This window comes from Micrasema longulum, unplaced genomic scaffold (assembly GCF_059751315.1).
Source record: "Micrasema longulum isolate JH-2025_06_02 unplaced genomic scaffold, ASM5975131v1 h1tg000015l, whole genome shotgun sequence".
NCBI lineage: Eukaryota > Metazoa > Arthropoda > Insecta > Trichoptera > Brachycentridae > Micrasema > Micrasema longulum.
The window spans coordinates 191,957-214,192 of NW_028277223.1; the positions used below are offsets into that span (position 1 = coordinate 191,957).

General features: G+C 31.4%; 2 protein-coding genes across 3 annotated transcripts; both read right to left on the minus strand.

Annotated features, from left to right (window-relative positions):
• Window positions 1-552: 552 nt before the first annotated feature.
• Window positions 553-13,459, minus strand: LOC148285656 (phospholipase A1 member A-like). Of its 2 annotated transcripts, none has more exons than XM_088239513.1 (7): window positions 13,283-13,459; window positions 11,630-11,753; window positions 8,436-8,578; window positions 6,474-6,719; window positions 4,991-5,106; window positions 3,449-3,666; window positions 553-647 (listed from the first exon to the last, which is right to left on the minus strand). In XM_088239513.1, the coding sequence occupies exons 1-7, from the start codon at window positions 13,332-13,334 to the stop codon at window positions 593-595; spliced, it is 954 nt and encodes a 317-aa protein (XP_088095639.1). In that variant the 5' UTR covers window positions 13,335-13,459; the 3' UTR covers window positions 553-592. The 2 variants fall into 2 exon arrangements, with proteins under 2 accessions (XP_088095639.1, XP_088095699.1); XM_088239573.1 differs by having other exon boundaries at window positions 11,630-11,749; window positions 13,283-13,367.
• A 1,275-nt stretch (window positions 13,460-14,734) lies between these two features.
• Window positions 14,735-21,508, minus strand: LOC148285657 (pancreatic lipase-related protein 2-like). Its single transcript, XM_088239679.1, has 6 exons — window positions 21,350-21,508; window positions 20,630-20,789; window positions 18,587-18,735; window positions 17,464-17,706; window positions 16,485-16,821; window positions 14,735-15,106 (listed from the first exon to the last, which is right to left on the minus strand). The coding sequence occupies exons 1-6, from the start codon at window positions 21,402-21,404 to the stop codon at window positions 15,052-15,054; spliced, it is 999 nt and encodes a 332-aa protein (XP_088095805.1). The 5' UTR covers window positions 21,405-21,508; the 3' UTR covers window positions 14,735-15,051.
• Window positions 21,509-22,236: the final 728 nt, after the last annotated feature.

A 22,236-nucleotide genomic window follows, 5' to 3' on the forward strand; every position in this document is an offset into this window, starting at 1 on the left:
CACTCGATATAGTATAAAAAACACATTCCTTACCATAATTTTAAAATTATTTATGTTTTATTAAACAATTTAACTAAACAATTTGCTGAACAACTGTCACGTCATTTAACACATTTTAAACAGTATTTTTATTACCAAATACCTCCTATGGTGCAAGAAGCACTGCATCCGTACAGCAATCGCAGCGTTTCTCGATCACGGAGTCAATCTTCAGATGCCAGTCATAAGATTTATTAACAAGTTTTTAATTCTTTTTTATTGAATTACCCTGCCTCGTGGTCTAGTTTTCAGTGCATTTGCCAGCCATCGTCCATTACGTTTCAATAAAAAATTCCAATAGAAAACGAATGACACTTTAGCATTTGCTAACCATTAAATGTATTTTATGTTTCGAGTTCAGATTTTTAAAAAAATGACACAATTCAATTAAAAACAAGGTTTTTTTATTACTGGATTAAATCTTAGTAAGTTTAGAATAAACAAGTAACAATTTGTAAAAATATACAAACAAATTATTATTAACGATCTAAATAGAAGTAATAGTAAAAATGACTGCAGTTTGCCTATCCAAATTTTGTTTCAAATTATTGTTTTATCCTTTCCAGTATGGAGACTTGCTGTTGGTTAGAAGGTGGAAAACTCCGACGCTGAAATAAAATTTGAAAAAAGTTTCAATCGTTGCTTTGTAAATAAATCAGAGATCACAATAAATGTTATAACTATGTCCACTGATAGCAAAAACTGTAAGCTTATACGTAAAAACTAAACTATTGTTGTATCATGTTCATACGAGGGATGTGTAAAAAATAAGGTTCTCAATTTTTTTCAGGTTTAAGGCATTTTTTTATTTGAACTGAAAAATACGTTATTGGAAAGATTTCTTAACTATTTTTCGACATAATAACCTGATTTTTCAACGCATTTTTGTTGACGACTTTATCCATTTTTGAAATCTAGCTTTAAAGAAGTCCGCCGCCAGTCCGTGGAGGAATTTGGTAACCGTCCTGTTTGTTGAGTTTATGACTCGAGGGACCACAATAAATTCGGAAAATTATTGCGAGACCTTGAAAAAACTCAGAAGAGCCGTCCAAAATCGCCGGAGAGGAAGACTGACGAAAGGCGTTAGACTGCACCACGACAATGCGCGCCCGCACGTCTCTCGCCAAACCAAGGATTTAATCAAAAAAATTGGCTTGGATCTCATTGAACAGGCTCTCTACAGCCCTGATCTTGCACCGAGTGACTTTTACTTGTTTCCAAAATTAAAACAACACTTGGGTGGACAACGTTTCGAGACTGATGAGGGAGTGCAGGAAGCGGTCATCAAATTCCTCCACGGACTGGCGGCGGACTTCTTTGAAGCTGGATTCCTAAAGTGGATTAGTCATCAACAAAAATACGTTTAAAAATCTGGTAGTTAAGTGAAAAAATAGTTAAGAAATTAAGCTTTTCAATGATGTATTTTTCAGTTCAAATAAAAAATGCCTTAAACCCGAAAAAAAATTGAGAACCTTATTTTTTATACAACTTTCGTACAATTATAATCAATATACACTATGCTTGAAAAAAAAACGGATTACGAGGACACATTTCTATTAGAGAAGGATATGAATAAGGAAGAACATAGTTGAGACAAATTATGTAGGTATTTTCAGTAGTATTAAACTGCATTTTAATTTCATCGCTGATAAGGGATTCTTACAGCCAAAATTATGCCATGTGTACGTTTAAGTGTGGCAAACAAAATAAAATAGACAGCGTAATAGCTGAAAGTTCAAGGTTATTAAAAATGGACTGCGACACAAAAGAACCGCGCATATTATGAATTACAGAACAACAAGTAAATGCTAATTTTTTTAACAAAACTCTTGTCAGCGGTGAGGCTCATTTTCATATTGATGGCTTCGTTAATCTTCAAATTGTCGCGTTTGGGGTTAAAAAAATTCACGAGTGACTATTGAGAAACAAATGCATCGACAAAGTGTCACTGTTGAGGGATTTTAGGCTGAAGGCATCATCGGACCATTATTTTACAAAAATCGGGCTAGTCAGGCAATAACAGTTAATGGTGTTCGCTATCGCGACATGATAATCCAGTTGTTGTGCCTAAATTGCAAAATATGGATGTGAATGACATGTGATTTCAACAAGACGGTACCAGATACCAAACAAACGGAGAATGAAGTCAATTACTGCATGATTTATTTCCTGGTCGTTTAATTTCCCGTTTTGGTGATCGGAATTGTGGGCTTAGATTACGCAATTTAACGCTGCACCGTTGGATTTTTTTTTTAGAATTTTTCGGGTTGTAAAATTTACGTCAACGAGCCCACGACCATGTCGTAAATTGAACGCTGTTTCAACAAAATTCAGCCACAATTATGAAAAATGGTCATGGAAAATTTCGACAAAAAAGTGCGTATGTCCCAGCAAGGACAAAGAGGCTATTTATTAGATATACTATTGCGCTAAACTGTATACTTTATGAATCAATAAGAGATTTTACAATTTTCAATTGAAAATCAGTGTTTTCTATCAAAATGACTTTTTGCGTGAATTTTAGATCACTTAAAAACAAGACCGACGAATCGCTAGTCCAAAACAAGAGTGAGATATCTCTGAAGAACATATTCTGAGCTAATTGAACTTTGAGGTGTTCGAAGAGTCTGCTGAATTAAATTATTTGAAGTAAATTATGAATACTATATTTTCACAAAGGTCAACTGTCTAATATCGATGTTTTATTATTCGAAAACATTCATTCATTTAATTTATTAACATATCTGCACGTGTATCTCTTTTGTAGACTAGCTAATACACGAAAAAATTGGTACTTCCTATACAGTCCAGCATAAAAAAATACGATTATTACACCTAGTTTCTCGGTGTAGTCAACTTTTTATTTATTAAATTTGTTGCAACAGAGAGGGAATACATTTTTGAGAAGGGTAATATGGCAGTCTAGGCATTTACAGGGCTTATGACCTGTCATTGGTTAGTTTAAGTGGCCACTTTACACACTGTGTAACATTCACCATTCTGCCTATGTTTGAACATCCACATTTCCTCAACCCTTTCATCTGTTTAATTTTGTGAAGTAAAAGAGCTAAAACCTTTAGCATGCGGGTGAGATTCATCCGGCTGAACCAATTCATACTAGGCAACGCCAATTTTTTATACTTCTTCTTTTACCAGATAGTTAATTCAACAATGTTTTAAATAGGTCCAAATGCTTGCAAAGAGGAAAGTGAATACATTGTTGAGAAGGGGAATATGGAAGTCTAAGCATTTACATGGCTTATGACCTCTCATTGGGTGGTTTAAGTGGCCACTTTACACTAGCCAGTCTGCGAGCATTTAGACATACTCAAAACATTGTTATTATTTATTCTTCGCGTCCACTGTTTCTATCGTTGTTGAACTCTTAAATATTAGCCCTGAAACTTACGCAGGCTTTGGCTTTGCTCCTCCCATGTGCAATTTGCTCAACTTGGAACACGTGTTTGACATTGCTTCACCCACAGACTTGCACTGGTTAGCCATAAATCCAGTGTGGTCAAGGGAATCTGCGAAGAACTTGTAGGAGCGAGAGTGAGAGCAAGCGAAGTTGATCAAGCATCCTGGTTGGTAGGTTCCTTCGTTGGGATAGAAGTCGTTGTGGCCAACCTAAAAACATAGGATTCATGCAACGTTTTACATCTCAGATCCTGTTTACTGCATAAAGCTGTTTACTACATAAAGCAGGGACGAGTTTGAGTTTGAGTATCGTCTATTGTCTTGTTAACCTTAATAATAAGTTAAGGAATGCTATCTTTGTTTTGTTTTTTTTTATTTTTTATATTTTACTTTTTGTGCTGTTACATGTTCACTTAATTGCCATACTTACTAGTTCTTTGCTTAATGTATTATTATTACGTTTTTTAAAATTATTTTTTTATTATTAACTTTTCAAAATCATTCTTGTTGTTGAAATTCCATTTGTCGATGCGTTTTGAAGCTGCAAGACTTTTTGTGATGTTAACTATAATATTATTTTTATCATATTATGTAAATGTTATCAACTATCAAATATCTTAATTTAGTAAATGGGGTCTAGAATTTCAACCGTCCATGCGCTCAGTAGCAGCAAGACTTGTTGTTATCTAACTTCCAATTTTATAAATTTGCTTTTTATTTCATTTTTAAAATATCACTTAAACTCTAAACTTCATTGTCAAATAAAAATTTTAAAAATAAAAATGTAAATAGGGGCTAGATTTCTTATTGTCCATGCGCTCTGTAGCTGCAAGACGTTCTGTTATCTAGCTCATATATATGATAATTGGAGACGAGGAACTAGAATCCCAACCGTCCATGCGCTCTGTAGCTGCAAGACGCGTTGGGATATTTATTTATTGTACAGCGCTCTTGAGGTGATTTTCACAAAAATGGCGCTATATAAATTATCGAAACATTTTTATTATTATTATTACATACTTCTATATCTTCTGTCAATTTTTTAAAAACTTGTCGTTTTTAAGATTCAAAATTAAATAAAATGTCGACATTATTGTGAATACTTCACGTATGCACGTAAAATGATTATTCAAACCAGCTCATTCCAGTTATAAACTCTTACTTTGTTATTTCTAAGATTCAGTGCACTAAAGTTTCATTCATTACATTACTTTTTTTTATTAAAATAAAGGTACTCTCAATTACATTACAGATATATTGTTAGTTACAAGATTTACCAAGACAATTTGGAGGTTAATAGCATTGGGTAACAAGGGTACGTTTAAAATAATAATTAAAGTATTTATTCATTATACGAATATGTTACGCGTTTTAGTAGCTAACATGCCGTTAGCTCTTTTTGTACCCTGTCCCATTAGAATTATGCTTTAAATATTACATCGATGTAATATTAAAAACCGAGAGTTATGAAGGAATATAAAGTTTCTCTGGGAAAATCAAAGATCTTAGAATAAATGTAGTAAAATTATCATACCGGATCAACTAATCCAAGTTCTCCAGAGTTAGAATGGATAATTTCTACGTATTCTGCATCGGAAGGTCTGATTCGGTTACTGTTGGCATCGAATAATGGGTTGGCGGGATCAAAACCTTTAAATTTAATTATAATTATTTTTAAAACTAATGTGAATTAATAAATAATTTTTAGGGTTTATTTTTTACACTTTTCCTTTTGAATGTATTTCAAGACCAGTTATCATACAAGCTCTTGGGATATTTACTCGACAAAGTCAGCTATTTTCAATGAAAATACAAGTAAGCAAATACGTTTTTAAATTTATATTTTCATATTTTATTAATTTTTTATCAGGAGTTCTTTACTTTGCATTAGAGAAATCGCAACGTTATAGAACAATTATTAAAAGTATTGTGAAATTTCATTTGTTTTTTAGTTTAATTTTAACCTTAAGGTTTAAACCCAGAAAAAAAAGTTTTTTAACAATCGCTAAAAAAATTTTTATGTACTTATACAAATTTAACAATTAGACCTATAAAGGTAAAAAAATATAGAAACACTCTAATTCTTAATTTTTGTAGCAGTGAAGAGTCACAGTGAAAGCACTTCTTTCGTGTACAGTGGCTAGTGACGTGAACTCACGAATCAAAGGTATAGGGCTCAAACCCCACTCTGCCCCAACTTAATTCCATTTTCTAAAAATGAGATATTTATTACTCTTTGTAAATGGTCCCCAAAATTAAAATATTTCTGATTATTATAAGGACGTAAATATTTATTTTTATTTAAAAAAAAAACTCTTCTTTTTTTTGGCCTTTTCACACGAGTTGAGAAAATTGAATGAAGGGTTGTTCTCACAAAGACGAACAAACTAGTTTTAAGGTTTATTTAACGAGCGGCAATTTTTTTTTTATCTTAAATTATTCCGACAAAAAATTAATACCGTCTCCAAATTGGACCATACTGATTGAGGGGAGATACGGAATCATCGTTTAACACTTTGAGGACCGGCGAATACACATAGAATTTACCCTGTGCCCGGTCCATTTTTGTGAAATTTCATGCTTTGTGAAGGGTTTCTTAAACGTGTCATAATTATGAAAATACTAGATTAAATCAATTCTTACTTCTCATATTTATTTGGGACATTTTAATAAGTCATTTTTGAATGATAGTTTTGCCAACATTGGCCTTTATGGAGAGCCACATTGCAATGTTCGCATACAGCGTCTCATTCCTTTTTTGTGCTTTGTACCCGGAGCTGTGTAAACACGTGATTATAATAACCACGCGTTGTGTCCCGGTCCCGTGTTTTCACGTAGTTTACCAGCAGCCAAAAATTACTAATAAAATTCACTAGATGTCAATAAAATGCACTTTTTTGAACAGCTGGTAAATCACGTGTTTACACGGCTCCGGGATACAAAGTGTTAATAAAGCTTTTTTGGATGGGTATGAAAATATTATAAATATAAATGGCTTTTTATAAAATCATAAATACCAGTAATGTAAGGAACTTTTCCATGCTTGATGCTTCTTCCCGCGATACCAGCTGCGTGGGCTCCCAGACTGTGGCCCATGACATGGAAGCTTGTGAGAGGAACTCCCAAATCCACAAGCCAGTCCACTAACTTGGCCACAAATCCCGCGGTCTTGGGAACATTCTCTACTGCAGTACCATATAAACCAGTTCCACCTACACTCCAGTCTACGAAGATCACGTTTACGTCGAGTGCCTTTAGGAAAGCTGGAAAAATAAATTTTATGATTGTCTCGAAATGTTAATAAAAAATTGGGTTAATAAAATTGAAAAATATTTCAATTAGATGCACTAGAGTTAATTTGTTTAGTTGATTATGAAAATAGTTTAGTAAAATTTCAATAGATATGAAAAACCGCTTTGAGAAAAGATTTTCAAAAAAAAGGTTTGGTAAAGAAAAAAACGTATTCGATTAAGTGAAGAAAAATAACTTTCATAATTATAAAAATAGAAATCTTTGACTTACAATATATTTTTTTTGTATCATCTTCTAATAAATTAATATTTTTAAAATTGAAAGTAAAGCCATAAAAAGAAAGTACTCTTAACATTTACGTCGTTTGGAGTTTAGTTCCATTATTTGGTCGCCACGTGAGACTCGATACTCTTTGATGGTAGAGAGAGTGCAGAAAAAAAATCTGCGCTATCTGTATCTAAAAGAGTGTGATCCTTGGCTCTTCCCAAACTTTTTACTGGGGATGCTAGGCTATCAGTCATTATGGAGGAGGAGGGACGTTCACTTGGGTGTTCACTTTTTCCAGGTGATCGGTGGTCACATACATAACTCAGAAATTCTGATGGATATAGGTCTGTTCGTACCTGATAACTATCCTCGACAAAGACAGCATCGATTGTTTTACCTACCACGATGCAGAACCAACCTGCCAATGGTTATGCCGGTTGGTAGAGCAATCTTGCTACTTAATCACATCGCCTCGGATGTCGACATATTTCACGACAGTGGGCCTTCCCTCAGGAAAGCATTTTCTTACTTTTTATTTTTCTTTTTACATTTTATTATATTATTTTAATAACATAACTATCTACTGTAATTTGTGATCTATTATTGTTTTTAGAATGAATTGGGTCTTTTTTCTGTAATTTTCTAAATATTTGAATAAATAAATAAAATGAAATGAAATCTAGGTATTTGTAGACTTTATAACTTATTAGCTCTGTAAATGCTTTGACAAATATATTTCACACTGACACTGTGGGTAATCATTCCACTTAAATCAGCCAATGGCAGATCATAGGCCTTTTAAATGCCCAGACTTTCATATTTCACTCTAATAATTGTTTTATCCCTCAGTTGCAATTAATTTTCACCCAAATATTTCGATTTTCTTACCATTTCCTAAAAGTAGTACATAACTTGAACTGGAAAAATGGGAATTGAGTTGTGGCAGAGTGAAGTTTGAACCTCGGATTTGTTAGTGAAACCCTTAATTGGTCTTGTTATTTGTTGTAATTCATTATGTATTGATTAAAACTAAGACTGTTTTGGTTTAAAAAATAAACAAATAAATAAATAAAAAATCTGGATCAGTTCTGACAGAAAGCAAACCGGAAATCTTCCGTTGCTCTCTTATAATTGATTGATTTATATGAACCAGTGACGTTGTTCGAAGTAAGTTTGTTTTTACTTAAATATTTTTTTTTTCGGATGTTTTCAGGAAATTTCGCAGTCCAATTTAATACTCCAATTATTACCGCACGCAGAGAATCATTCATCGTCTCGAATTTCCCGTAGAGCCAAAGTTTCTCATTGACTGTCTCAAGTGAACATTTTACATGGCAAATTATTAGCTCCAAAATATGTCCTTTGATTTACCTGGATAAACTCACAAGAGAATTAAATTCGATAATCGTGTTCAACTTTGAATTTAAAAAAAAAAAAAAATATTTGATATAATCCATTACCAGCTGTCACATCACCATTTATGTCATGATCCAAATTACTGTTCCATCCGTGCATAACGATTTTAACATCTTTTTGCTTATCGAAAGTTCCCAAACTGTTTTCATTTCCATTGACGATAATGTTGGGGTTGGTTGGATTTTTCCTGAAATTATTTAATTGCATTAAATTGGACCTTTGTAGGTTGTAAAAAAAATATTCTATTTTAAAAAGGTACAGCGCTTTCAAATGTTTAATACGGCATTTTAAAGTGATTCTAAATAAAATATGAAACTAATTATTCATAGATGGCTTTTTTGTATTTTTTTATTGAGAAATACAATTTTTACGTTTACTTTCAATGGAAATTTTACAAAACTTGGTTTGCGGAAACTTTACACTATACTGATTGTAACAAATACCATAACAATATAATTAAGGTCTTTTTCACAAAATGGTGTACAAAACAAAAAAGTAAGGTTAATTATTTTTGTTTTGTTCACCATTTTGTGAAGAAAACCGAAATTATATTGCTATGATATTTGTTACAATCAATAAAGTGTGAGGTTTCCACAAACCAAGTTTTGTAAAAATGTCATTTTTCAATAAAAAAATATAAAAGCGCCATCTCTGAATAATTCGTTTCATATTTTCGTTTAGAATCACCTCAAGGTGCCTGCTGGTGAAAAAAGCAAACATACTATTTTTGTTTGTGTACGCGCACTGTTATATTTTCATGATGATTTTCTGTCTCGCACAGATACATAAGGCTATTAAAGGTTTGAATGAACTGTACCTTCATATAAAATAAAGATAAATACGAGTATAAGAAAGTACTCGTACACACAGAACAATTTTATAAATTGCCATTGAGAGAGTTTAGAGATGACACTTCATATAAATCCGAGCTAAAAAGTCATCCTTAAAGAAAAAGGAATGACCAGCGGAGGGGACAAGTATCGTCACGTCATATCACATTGACTTTGACTAGCAAAACAAGTAGTAAAGTAAAAAGCACGGACTACACACATCGGTCTACTGTAAGTTCAATTCAGTATTTTTCCCCCTTCCGCAAACGCGTCACTTTTGTTTATTGTTTCACTATACGCCGGACTAACTGAGCAAGACAGAGACAGGAGATAGCTTACGAATAATAAATACTAGTAACATATTAATAAAACGTGTTTTCACACTAAAATAGCTATTTTAAACAAGTATTGACTAACTTACCGATAAAAGAGTATACTATCGCTTTTCCAGATTGATTTGTGCAGTATCTTAGCGTACATGTGGACATTTCAGTAATTAAGGGGAGAAAAGTATCCGGGAACTGCTCGGTACAGACTAAAGTCCGTGTTATCAGACATATGCAAATTGGCCGCAGGTTGTGGGACCATACTTTGAAAGCTCATGCTTATTCTAGTTATATACCTCAATGATTTTTAATACAATATTTTGAGTTTGTTCAAATTTTTGTAGACAAGGAATGGGTCCATTATTATAAACATATTACAACAAAGATGAAGACAATGACAGGTCGTAAGCCTTTTAGATGCCTAGATTTCCATATTACCTTCTCTAAAATATTCTTAATATTCAAATAAACCATCACGCCGTTTGCCGTCGTGCCACGCAGGCAGAGAGGACAGAACGCCATATCACTCTGTCTTTGCATACATACCTCGCTTCTTCTACATTCATACATCTTCTCATGCACGCACGCCGATTATTCTTCATCTCGGCATGTCTATCTTCAAGTATTTGATGGACTTGATCGTGCCATGAAAGGAGTGCTTCGTTAGACAGCAAAAGAACGGCTAAAAGGATCTACGATGCGAATGTTGATGGATGCAGAAAACGAAGAAGACCGAGAAAAACTATCCACTGTAAAATAATTAAATCTAACAAATTACAACAGGGACGGAGAACATTTAAGAGAAGGGAATATGGAGGTCTAGGTATTTACAGGGCTTATGACCTGTCATTTTGTCATCATTTTTGTGAATTTTAAGAGCTGGAGCTTTATTGTTTTAAAGGTATTTATCTGATAACAAAACAACTTTCCAATGTTCAACAAAAACATTATAGGACAAACAATGCAAACATCGACAATGAGGAATTTCACATTTGCTTTAAATTGGATGCATTTTTTTTTCTTAAACGCGGTAAAAATAAAAACATTTAATTTTATGGCGAAGTTTCTCTAAAAAGCATGAAAAATTTCCAAAAAGTTGCTTGAATTCAAATGAACAACATTAAGATCCTTCAGGTTTCAATACAAACCAAGCAATTATATCGCGGTTATGTGTATATATTACCAGTTTTCGGGTAGCCACTTTTTACAACGTTTTATGTATTTTGACAGCTTCGTGGATCTACTTTTCGATGTCAGAACAACTCACCGACGAAAATTTATGATTTCTAAATAACAAAACATTTAACTCTTAAAAGACTGTGTTAATTAATAACTTTGCGCGCGGTGATGTAACATCGTGTCACCACTAGTAAAAGACGGAATATTTTAAAGTTCAGACATTTGAATGAAAAAAACTGTTTAATAATTCATTTTACATAATTTCTGTGAATAAACATGTAATTTAGTCCTATTGTAGCAAAATAAATACGCCGCTAATGTTACGCGCGTGCATCCCCCATCACTGTCATCAACCGACTGAAGGCTGAATCTGTTTTTGACAACACCCGCCGCAAAACAGCGTTTTTTCTTTTTATGACTTCTATCTTCGTGCTCTCTCTTGTATAAGGTATCTGTATAGATGTGTTGCTGAATCAGCAGACATTCAATCTTATCGTAGCAAGGATAAATATTTTTTGTATTAACATTTAGCATAATTATACAAATTTTTCTTTTCGAATTGGGTGTGAAAATGCCCAATTGAAGATTACAAAAAATACGAATGCATCATTTAAAAAAATAAGAGAGATATATCAAGTCTTGTGTCCTACGTCGACTAGTGTTACATCACAGCCACACAAGAGTTAATAATAATTACGACCATAATGAGATACATTTTATTCTGTCTTAGTTTGATAATCCGTTAAAAAAAAACAGAACTTCCTCATATTTATAATTGCAATAAGTTTTAATTTTTGCACTTATCAGCTTGTCTACATTTACGTAAAATTAATTTTGAATAATGCCTTACAGGTTGGTGATAAATAAATATGTTACAAATATGTTTTTGAGATTTTAAATTACCTTGTGTATAAACAAAGTTTAATGTCCGTTGCCGGTTCGAATCGACTTTGCCTTATTATTTCTTCAGAAGAAACAGAGTGTTCATTGAATTCTCCAAATATCGGTTCTTCATTAAGCAATCTACCTAAAGTAAACATTCAACATGAGAGTTAAAAATCACACTCCTATTTTTAAAAAAAGGCGAAGTCACTAAATTCAATTTTATATAAGGCAGTAAAAAAATGTACATACAAAATGTGTACTTGAAGTACTAATTTTGCGGTTACTTATTATAATAAAATAAATAAAACAACTGAGTTTTTAACCACTTCCTTTTGTTTCGACCGGTCTCAAAGCTATACGGGCTTCTTTATCAAGGTATACTCAACTAATTCATTCTTTTCTATTTTATTCTATCAATATTGTGCTTCGTATGAAACAAATAAATAAAGTATCTTCGTCTTATTAAGATGGGAAGCGTAATTTTTAATTAGATACGCTCAAAACTACACAGGAGTGGACTGAAGAGTTATTTGTTTTTTTTTTTCTTAATATGAATCGCTTTTTCAATTTCTAAGATTTCCAAGTTGTCTAATTTTAATATTTTATTTTTAACATGAAGTACTTTCAATCCAGTGTTTTTATTGAAATTGTGATTATTCTATCAGATGGTTTGCGAATTCAGAAAAAATATTATTTGGATACCTTAAGTGTTTTTTTACTCTATTATTAAAGTTTCCTTTAGGTTTCCCAATGTAGATTAATAAGCAGTTAAAAACAAAGTTGTTTTGTTTATTTTATTATTTATAAAATAGACGAACATTGTTGTTATTAGAACACTCATAAAAGTATGTTCATGTGAGTCCTATTTCAAAATTGGAAACAAAATAAAAATATATAATTTTAAATATAAACGTATTGTTTATATTTCGTGTGTAGGTTCTCCTGCAAGTGTGTTTTTGTGCATTAGATACATATTTTAGTTATACCCATATATGCTATATTAGACAGTGAAATAGGCTTTCTTTCTCCTTTCTACCCTTACTTGTCTAGCTCCTGAAACAACAGTGGTTTTCAGTGGTCCCAATTTTTGCGGGTCTCTGCAGTACCAAAGACCTGAGTTCTTTCCAAAAATCTTCCAAAAATGAATCTATAGAGCTGCAACGTCTTTTATTGCCGTTCACAATTACGGTGATATAAAAAGGAACCTTTTCTTGTTTCAATTCACTGAAATCTATTTTACTACGTATTAGTCTATTTTATACTAACGAAAAATAAGAATTTTCTTTTAAAATAACAGTATTTAACAGATATTTCGTTATAACAGTTTATTATTTTTATTACATATTTAAAATTCTAAAAAATACTGATTTCACGTTTATTCATGATTTTACTGTTTCTCAGGCGGATAGCATCAGATTTTAACATTGACCCGGGACCAGATTTCTTCGAAACCAACACTATTGACTGGTACAGATATCTGTGACAATAAAATCTGGTGGTTGATCAATATACAAATTTAAAAAGTATTCGTTTTGATAACGTACAATAAAAGTAAAAATGCAATTGCTCCAAAAAATGGCAGAAGACAATTTCGTTTTGATAAAATTAGGTTTAAAAACCTCAACCTCTAACTGACAAAACAATTGTTGTAATTTTTAAAAAGTATTTTACCTGCTGTAGTTGCCACTACGAATAATAAAAAAAAACAGATTAGCCTTTCCATTTTAATGAGTAATGTAATTACATACACTACGCTTCAATTGTAATTAGTATCTAAATATTAAATATACTATTTTTATATATTATTGAATACCTTTTTTTATCTTATCATGAAATACAATTTTTAGCATTTCTTTTAGTCGTTATTTGGTTATTATCTCAATCTCGTCAAACATATTAATCCATCCAAAATATAAAAAATACAATCGAATTGAATTGTGATGGAATCATGATCGTTCGATTAAAAAATGATAAAAAAATGTATTAACAACTTAATTTATGGGATAACTAATGATACTACAATATTGACTAGTCATTCAAATATACTAGATAGCATTTTTACTATCCTTACAAATTGATGTGATAATTTTATTTTTTTTATATTAAGGCAATCCATTCTAAGAAGGAGTGATAATAATATTAATAAATAAATCTTTTATTTTAGTCGTAGATTCCGAAGCAGAAGGTCCGAGGTTCAAACCCCGCTCTACCGCAATTTTATTATGACATTATATGAAGCTTTATTTTATTTTTTCAAATTAGTTCATTTTATAATTTTTACCGTTTTTGTCGGCAACTTTGCCTAACTTGCAAGGGTATATACCCCGTTCGCATATTCATAAATACCTGACGGGTTATATATTCGGTATGCTTCGGTATCACTCGGAAATACGTTTCTCTTTAGGGATGTTTCGAAATCACTCGGGCGTTTGTTATAGGACTGTTAAATTTCGTAACGCCACAAAATCGTCCGTGAGTATCTACTGCTGAAGTCACTTAACATAAACATTATCGTATTCATTGCAGCATCTCTGCTACGCCATAAAATGCATTATAAAAGAATTTGGTTTGTTTTAGTTATTACCGGGGCAGATAATGCGTCAGGTATCTCTATTCGACACGTCTGGTATTTACAAGTCAAGTCAAGTCAAGTATTTACGAATACCGTTTAGGCGATAACTATAGACTTTTTTTTTATCCACGGCATGCATCGAACGAGTAAATGTCATGAATGAGAGAAGCATAAGCGATCTCTTCAAATTGACAACACTCTCACTTTTCCACAGTTCCAGCAAAAGGTTGTAAACATATGATGACGCCTTTGTACCAAAACAGTATTGACCACTTATTGGATTTCTATTGGAGATTCTTGTGAGCTCCAAGTAATATTTGTGGAATTTGTAATGACGCAAATTTTTCTTAAAATAGATGCACATCTCAAAATTCATGTTAATATTGTGTATGCAATCATTTCCTTTTTTTTTAAATGATTTCAACTGTTTTTGAAAAAATATATATATTTATAGTTTGTCTACTAAAATAAATGCAATAAAATACAAAAAAGCTATAGATTCATTTTTAATATTTTTTTATTAAGCTTATCAACAAAATATCAAAATAACAGATATTGTAATAAAATAAGTTAACGAAGCCTTAAGTAATAGTACGTACAAAAGCATAGTGAGAAAAACGTCTTTATTTAAAATTAAAATTGATAGGTGACTAAATTTGACCATAAAATACGTTAAACTGCTGCAGTATTTTATAGGCAAATTTTTAATTTAAATTTAAAACTGATGTAAAATAATTTTAATGAAAACTTTTATGATCTCAATAGGCATGAGACGATTTATTTGTTATAGTTTACAACTAAAACGCTAGCAGTAATCAACAATTTCGTAAAAACAAACTACGTGTTTTTAAGATTTTTATATTACTTCCTAGTCCAGGTAAAATGGTGGTTGATTTTTTGTTTCCAGATAGAATACGCCAAGACTGAAAAAGAAAAAAAAAATTATCTTAAGCCAAGCCATATCGAAAATTTTAGAATCCACACTGTATTTATGTGGAATATCATATGTTCACTTCAATGTGAGTGTTATGAACAAAGCCCGGAAAAGTAATATGATTGGTCTTATGCTTCTGATGCCAGTCCAGGAACTAAAAAATAGTAGAGTAAAAAAATATATATTAATTCAATGATATTTCGTTTTGATCTTGCTGGTAGTCTGGTAGCTGGGGTTTCTATCAAATCATTACAAATTAATGATTAACCCAAGCTTTTTTTTAAAAGACATCTTGCTTATTGCACAACGCATACCGCATTTTATGACTTACGTCTCATTGGCAGTGCCCATATGGATAAATTGAAAATTTGTTCGTTGATGATTGAAAAAAACTGCTTAGAGGAGTTCTTTGTCTGTGAGCTTGTGGCCTTGTCATCTAAGTGTAGAAAAATTATAACCTAGAATTACGTTATATGTATGTTCTTTGTTGATTGACACTTTGAACACCGGCCGAATACACATAAAATTTACCCTGTGCCCGGCCCATTTTTGTGAAAGGTGCTCTGTGGGGGGTTTTTTAAACGTGTCATAATTATGAAAATACTTGGTTAAATCAATTGTAACTTCTCATATTTATTTGAAACAATTTAATGAGTCATTTTCGTATGATAGTTTTTCTAATATTGGCCTTTATGGAGAGCCACATTTCAATGTTAGCACATATACTTCAGGGTCTTGCACCTTTTTTTGTGCTTTGTATCTCGGAGCCGTGTAAACACTAGATTATAATAACCACGCGTTGTGTCCCAGCCCCGTGTTTTCACGTAGTTTACCGGCAGCGAAAAAATACTAATAAAAGTCACTAGATATCAATAAAATGCACTTTTTTGAACGGCTTGTAAACCACGCGAAAACACGGGACCGGGACACAACGCGTGATTATATAATCACGTGTTTACACGTCTCTAGGATAAAAAGTGTTTAAAGAAAGAGGGGAGATAATTTCCCCCTAACTGGATAAGAATTGATTGGATTAAATCAGTTCACAAAAATGGTAATATATTTTTTTTTAATCCTTGATATAATTTATGGAGGCCTACAGAGCTGTATATGTGAAATGACCTTTTGAAAGAACACGCACAGTAGAATTGCATTCAGCTCTATTCGGAAAAGATTACAAAATGTATTCAGAAGATTTATTAGAATATTTGCAGCAGCAGAAAAGGGAATTAAAACGTTTTTAAAAAGATGTCCAATTATTTGACCATGACCTGATTAAAATTTTATCGTAAATTAGATTGAGGGGAAAAAAAAAGTCAAATATATTTTTAAGAGATTCATGTTATGAAAATGATCCATTTTCTTACTTTGGTTTCTGCTGACATCCTCCCATGTACATCTTAGTAATATTTGAGCATTTTCCCTCTGACAGCTCTTTGTAATCCTTGCACTGACGAGCCATGAACCCTGGATGGTCCAGGGAATCAGCGTAGTACTCGTAAGCTCTGGAATGGGCACATCCTATACTCAGCAGGCTGCATCCTGGCTGCGAATACCCACCGTTCGGGTAGAAGTCATTATCTCCGACAGGGTACTCCAGCCCCAGATAACCGGCGTTAGTGTGAATCACCTCCACGTAGTCGGCGTCTGTGGATCGAATCCTTTCGGAAGCTCCGCCCCAGAGAGGATTAGCAGGGTCAAAAGCTAAAAAATTACTTCGGGTGATCAAAATATTGAACTTTTAACTGCTTGTTTTGAAAATATATATTTTTTTAAATAAAGCAATTTTAATTATTCCCTGTATGATATTGAGAAGCTTACATCGTCTAATTCGAAGTCAAATCATTTGTCTTGACTATAATTGGATGCAGCTAAAAAAATACCTTATTGATAATTGGAATTTCAAATTATTTTTATATTATAGTCTTATTCTGACAAATCTGAAAATTTTTTTTTTTTACTAAATGGAAGAACGACGAACAAAATAACTTTTTCGGGATAAGATACATTTTAGGTGTTTTGAATTTTTTTCGATTGGAAAAACCATAGGATGGGTCGGCATCAACTTTAGTTCTGGAACTGTATTATAAAAGGGTATTTTAATATTTTGAAAACATAATTTTTAATACATTTTTTGCTGACATCGACACTTTAAAATGTTCAAATGTTCTCATATATTTTTTTTTATCTGTAAAATTATTTTGTGTAATTAAAATCCATATTTTCTAATATTTGATCGTTACAGGTGGTTTGCTTGTTTATTAAAAATACAGGCTTGTATTTCGTAAAGTTTTTTATCATCAAAACAGATTAAGTGGTATCAAATAACAACTTTCTTGTACCAACCTGTTAATATTGGAATTTGAAGAATCGTGTTTCTGGCAGCTATAGCAACAACGTGAGCACCGAGACTATGCCCCATGAGGTGGATGTCTTTAGCTGCAGCTCCCTGCTCAATCAACCAGTCAATTAATGTTGCAATATACTTTCCTACTTTTGGTACATTTCCAACTGCAGTAGTATACAGCCCATTTGATCCTCTTCCCCAGTCAACGCAGATTATATTTACATCTTGGGTGGAAAGAAAAGCTAAAAAAGTCATTTATAAAGCCGTTAAAGATATTTTAGTATTCAAAACTGATGAAATGTGGATTATCATACGCCAAATAGTGATTTGTTACAATAAGTAAAGTTATCACATTTTTTTAACTAAATATATATGTGTTATGTTATACTGTTATCAACTATTGTAATTGGGCATCCGAGTCACTATGATAGACTTTTTTTATTCTGTTTGATGAAAAAATATCAAACTTTGTCATTTGTTGCAACAAAAAGGGAAAACATTTTCAAGGAGGGACTGTAAATTTCTAGGCATTAACACCTCTGACGATCTGTCAATGTCTGGTTTAAGTTAACTTGAAAAATTGTAATATTTTTTAAAATATTTTATCTCCCTATTCCAATGTTGACAACTGACTCTCTAAGGGGTGGAATTCAGCCATGTTTTCAAAAAATATAGTACAAAAAAAATATTATAAATCTTTTTTGATATGTAATGTTCTAACACTTTTATGCACATTTAGTACCAACTTACAAATATTTGACATAATCAACATGTTGTTAGTTGTTCCTAGTTAGTTTTTTATACCGTATTTAGTGAGTTAAATTAAACACTATTCAACTTTATATCTTGCACGTATGCATGTTAATTAAATACACTTTTTTAGTCTAGACACATTCCACTCCATCTAATATCTCATTAATAGGAAACGGGGAATCAATTTTAGGAGTCTGTTTGATCGTATAATTCATCACAGAACTATTTTAGGGCATATTATCCGTCATAGGAAATGCCCGGTCTTCTATATCACCCTCTCTTAAATATTTTCCATATTCGTTGTTATATGTTAATATTTCATGTTTCTCTATGATCATGTTAAAATGCTGTTTACAAAGTATTTTTTACCTTTAACAAGAAGTGTATTTATGTCGCTGTATCCATCACTCCACCAACCGTGGGCTATTATTTTGATTGGTTTTCCAAGTTTAAAGGGGGAAATATCCATTAGTGTACTATCTCCATTTTCAATATAAAAGGGATTATTCGGATTAGACCTTTAGAAAATAAAATAAAATATATTATAATGTACTGTACTCTTATTTGGTCACCTTACTACAATAATAGTATATATAGACCAGAAAGGGTCCAAAGAAAATTCTTTTAATATGTCGACTACCGGTTTAAATTTAACTTTTCTAACTATGCAGTACAATAGAATTAACTCTCTTTAAAATCGAAGAATAATGTTAGACCAGTTATTTTTATACAAATCGATAAATAATAAAATTTATTCCCCTAATTTACTTGAAATACTATTTTTTTTTTTTTTTTATCTAATTTTTTTTCATCTCGACACTTGTAGAAGTGAAATGCATGTTTTACCAGACAGTTTCCTGAGAGATCGCATTTCGAACGCATTTAAAATAATTTCATCTTTGTTTTTCCAATTCACCTTAGTCCCATACAAAGTGTCGGCGCCAGGACTTCATTGTGAACTGCTAATTGTGCCTCCAGCGACTAATATTCACTCCCAAGGTTGATTTTAGTGCAACCTTTATCCTGTTTCCGGCACTCACCCTTCTTTCAGTACCTTTCTCAGTCTTTTCAGCATTAGCAAACATTGTTTCTGTATAATCTCATTCAAGTAATTTAAAATTCAGTCATACTTTCATCCCTTTTAAAAATCATCACGTTGGATTTATCGACATTCATTAACAAATCACACCCCCTGTTTTTTCTCACCAAGAACTGAACTTAGTTATGCAGAAGTCAGCCAGCCATAGAAAAGTGAAACTGAGATAAAAGCACTTTTGTGAAAAGAGTGAATACAATAGTTTTTGCAATGCTTTTTCACTTTGGCAAATTATTAACAATGCATACATCACTTTTTTCGTATAAAATGGTCTCATTAGGTATTTGACCAGTTTTAATGATTTTTAAAGTTTGGCTGACCACATGACCTGTGAAAGCGCTAATTGGTCAAATAAATAAGTGGAAGTGTACCAAGTATTTTTTAAATTAATAACTTATACGGATATATAAGTAATTACATCATTACAATGGAATTCCATCATTGTCAAAACATCAGAATTGTCAATAAATAATTTTAATTAAAAAAACTAATTTTGCAGAAAACAGCCAGCCTAGTTAATCTCTAATGTATGTTGTGTCATAATGAACTAAACATTTTTTTTAATGTTTATGTTTTGCTACTGAATTGTGAAAATCACTTAATTAATTTAGCATCTTGAAAAATAATTGAACTATGGGGCAAAGGAATTTTGGTGATAAAAAAAAATCTGCCTTACCACACGACCTCAAATATTCATTTTGCATAAAACAGCCAGATCTTAAATTCATTGATTCCTTATTCAAACATTGAATGTATCACTTGACATTCTGTATTAAAACATGTTTTTTTTTATTATAGGTATTTTTTAATTAATGGAATTATAAAATTAAAATTCAAATATATTTATCAATTTTTAATTCATTTTAGTGAACTTGATTTCTGGAGGCATTAATTTTCACATCAGAATCTACACCGTAAGATTTTTCTAGTGCTGAGGATATTTTCTGCTAATTGAGCAATGCCGTTTATGTAATGAATATTATTTTCCGAAGGTGATTTTTTCAGTTTTTTTTGTATTAAGTGGCCTGGCTGTTTTTAGCAGAACATAGAATTGACTTTACTGCAACCGATAACACCAATTTATCATATTTTGAAAATTGTCGACAAGCTGCATTTTGCATTACTATGTTCAATTGCAGGTCTTCTTTTTTAGAAGCAAGAAGCACTTATCTATTTTTTTTAATTTGTTCATGATGAAGAATTATTCTCTTTTTACTATGCACGCGTGGAACTAGTCAATAAATTTATTGAACAAATAAATATAAAGACATAAAATCGTGTTTTTTAAAATATTATTAAGTTTTTAATATACAAACCTGGTGAATAGTAAAAAATCAACGTCTTTGACAATGTTAAACCTTGGTTCAATTCTTCGTTCCTCGGTATCGACTAAGTGGATACCGCCTTTACCATCAGGGAAGTAAAAAAATCTCTGCCCTTCTTTATAACTTAAAAGGGGTGGTAAGCTTTCAACAGCTTAAAAGAATCAGACAAAAATGTATATTAAAGATATTTTCATAATATTGTACATCTTAAAAAAGATAGATGGAATTAATTTTCTTCCTAGGTATTTAATTGTCTTTAAAATATAAAGATATTTTAGTGTATGGTAAATGTAAACTAAAATAATTTAAATAGATCACTAAAGTTAAAAACTTTGAATTTAAAGTTCTATCAAAAAGATCAAGAAAAAACATCTAGAAATAAAAGTTAATCGGCAGAATCGATTACTTTGAAAAAATTATCTTTCTATGATGTATCGGTTGTATCTTGACAATATTTTTTTCAGGCCAATTAGTTAAATGTTGTATTTGTAGACATTTTTTACAGCATGTAATAAAAATATTTTTAATCAAATGAGAAGTCCAAAAATAATTTGATGTAATAAGATATTTTTAAATATATATCACAAGGAATATTGCGAAATCTTATCTCTATCGTTTTTAAGAGTTCATTATAAATTTAAACATTTAAATAATAGACGTCATTTGAAAATCAGGTTTAAATTAACTTGATAAAACTTATGATAATGTTACCTGCGATTGTAAAACTAATCGACGATAAAGCGGTAATTATTCCCAGAACCAACATTTTTATTTAATCACACGCAGATTGTTTTTTTTTTATTTTATTGATTTAAAAACACAACTTCCTGAACACTTCTGTCGAACAACTTTGATATGTTTGATGTTTACTAAAAACCTACTGTTTATATTATACCTTTATCTTTAAAACGTATCATAAAATCATTGTTTATCTTTAGTGGACAGTAAATAATGTCAGTAAAAAGCTTTGTTTTCTAAGAATTATTGCGAAATATGAAAAAAAAACCACGAGATAAAATTATTCTTTTAAATATTTTAAAGAAAAAAATACTTTTGCAATAAATTATCATTCTGATTAAAATCTCTAATCCGGTGAATAAACTTCATTATTTTATTTGTATTGTGTCAATCAACTTCTAAATTATTAAGCAAAGAAATTTGTTTTTCAAAATTCAGTCGCATTAAATAAAATTGTACACAAAGCTAATCTGAAATATTGTTTTTGATATATGTCATCTCGTGAAAATACAAAATGATATTATCAATAAAAATCTTATCGATAAAAATAGGTTAGTCGAATAATTTTCTGTGTTGATACTTACATTATACAATCGCATTTTATTATGTTTTTTTTACAAATAAATTCTTGGAATAACAATTTGCTAACTTAAAACTGCGTATCAACTCAGTGGAACCACTCTCTTCATGTAAAGATTCCCGAAACCTATGTAGGCTCCCGAAAACCATTTTAACTCTCGTGTGGCTGTGGTGTAACACGAGTCTACGTAGGATACAAGACTTGATATATCTCTCTTATTTTTCTGAATGTTCAAATGGACATTTTCACACAGGATTTGGAAATTAAAATTTTGTGTAAA

What these genes read in the sequence shown, in the direction of transcription:
- LOC148285656 (XM_088239513.1), bottom strand. Translation starts at nt 13,334, where the DNA reads ATGGAAAGGCTAATCTGTTTTTTTTTATTATTCGTAGTGGCAACTACA. An exon ending in CGTAGTGGCAACTACAGCAG is followed by an intron (nt 11,754 to 13,282) that starts GTAAAATACTTT and finishes TGTTTACTTTAG; the next exon opens with GTAGATTGCTTAATGAAGAA. An exon ending in AAATGGTGATGTGACAGCTG is followed by an intron (nt 6,720 to 8,435) that starts GTAATGGATTAT and finishes TTATTTTTCCAG; the next exon opens with CTTTCCTAAAGGCACTCGAC.
- LOC148285657 (XM_088239679.1), bottom strand. Translation starts at nt 21,404, where the DNA reads ATGTTGGTTCTGGGAATAATTACCGCTTTATCGTCGATTAGTTTTACA. An exon ending in AAATACACTTCTTGTTAAAG is followed by an intron (nt 17,707 to 18,586) that starts GTAAAAAATACT and finishes TGACTTTTTTAG; the next exon opens with CTTTTCTTTCCACCCAAGAT. An exon ending in GGATGTCAGCAGAAACCAAA is followed by an intron (nt 15,107 to 16,484) that starts GTAAGAAAATGG and finishes TTTCTTTTTCAG; the next exon opens with TCTTGGCGTATTCTATCTGG.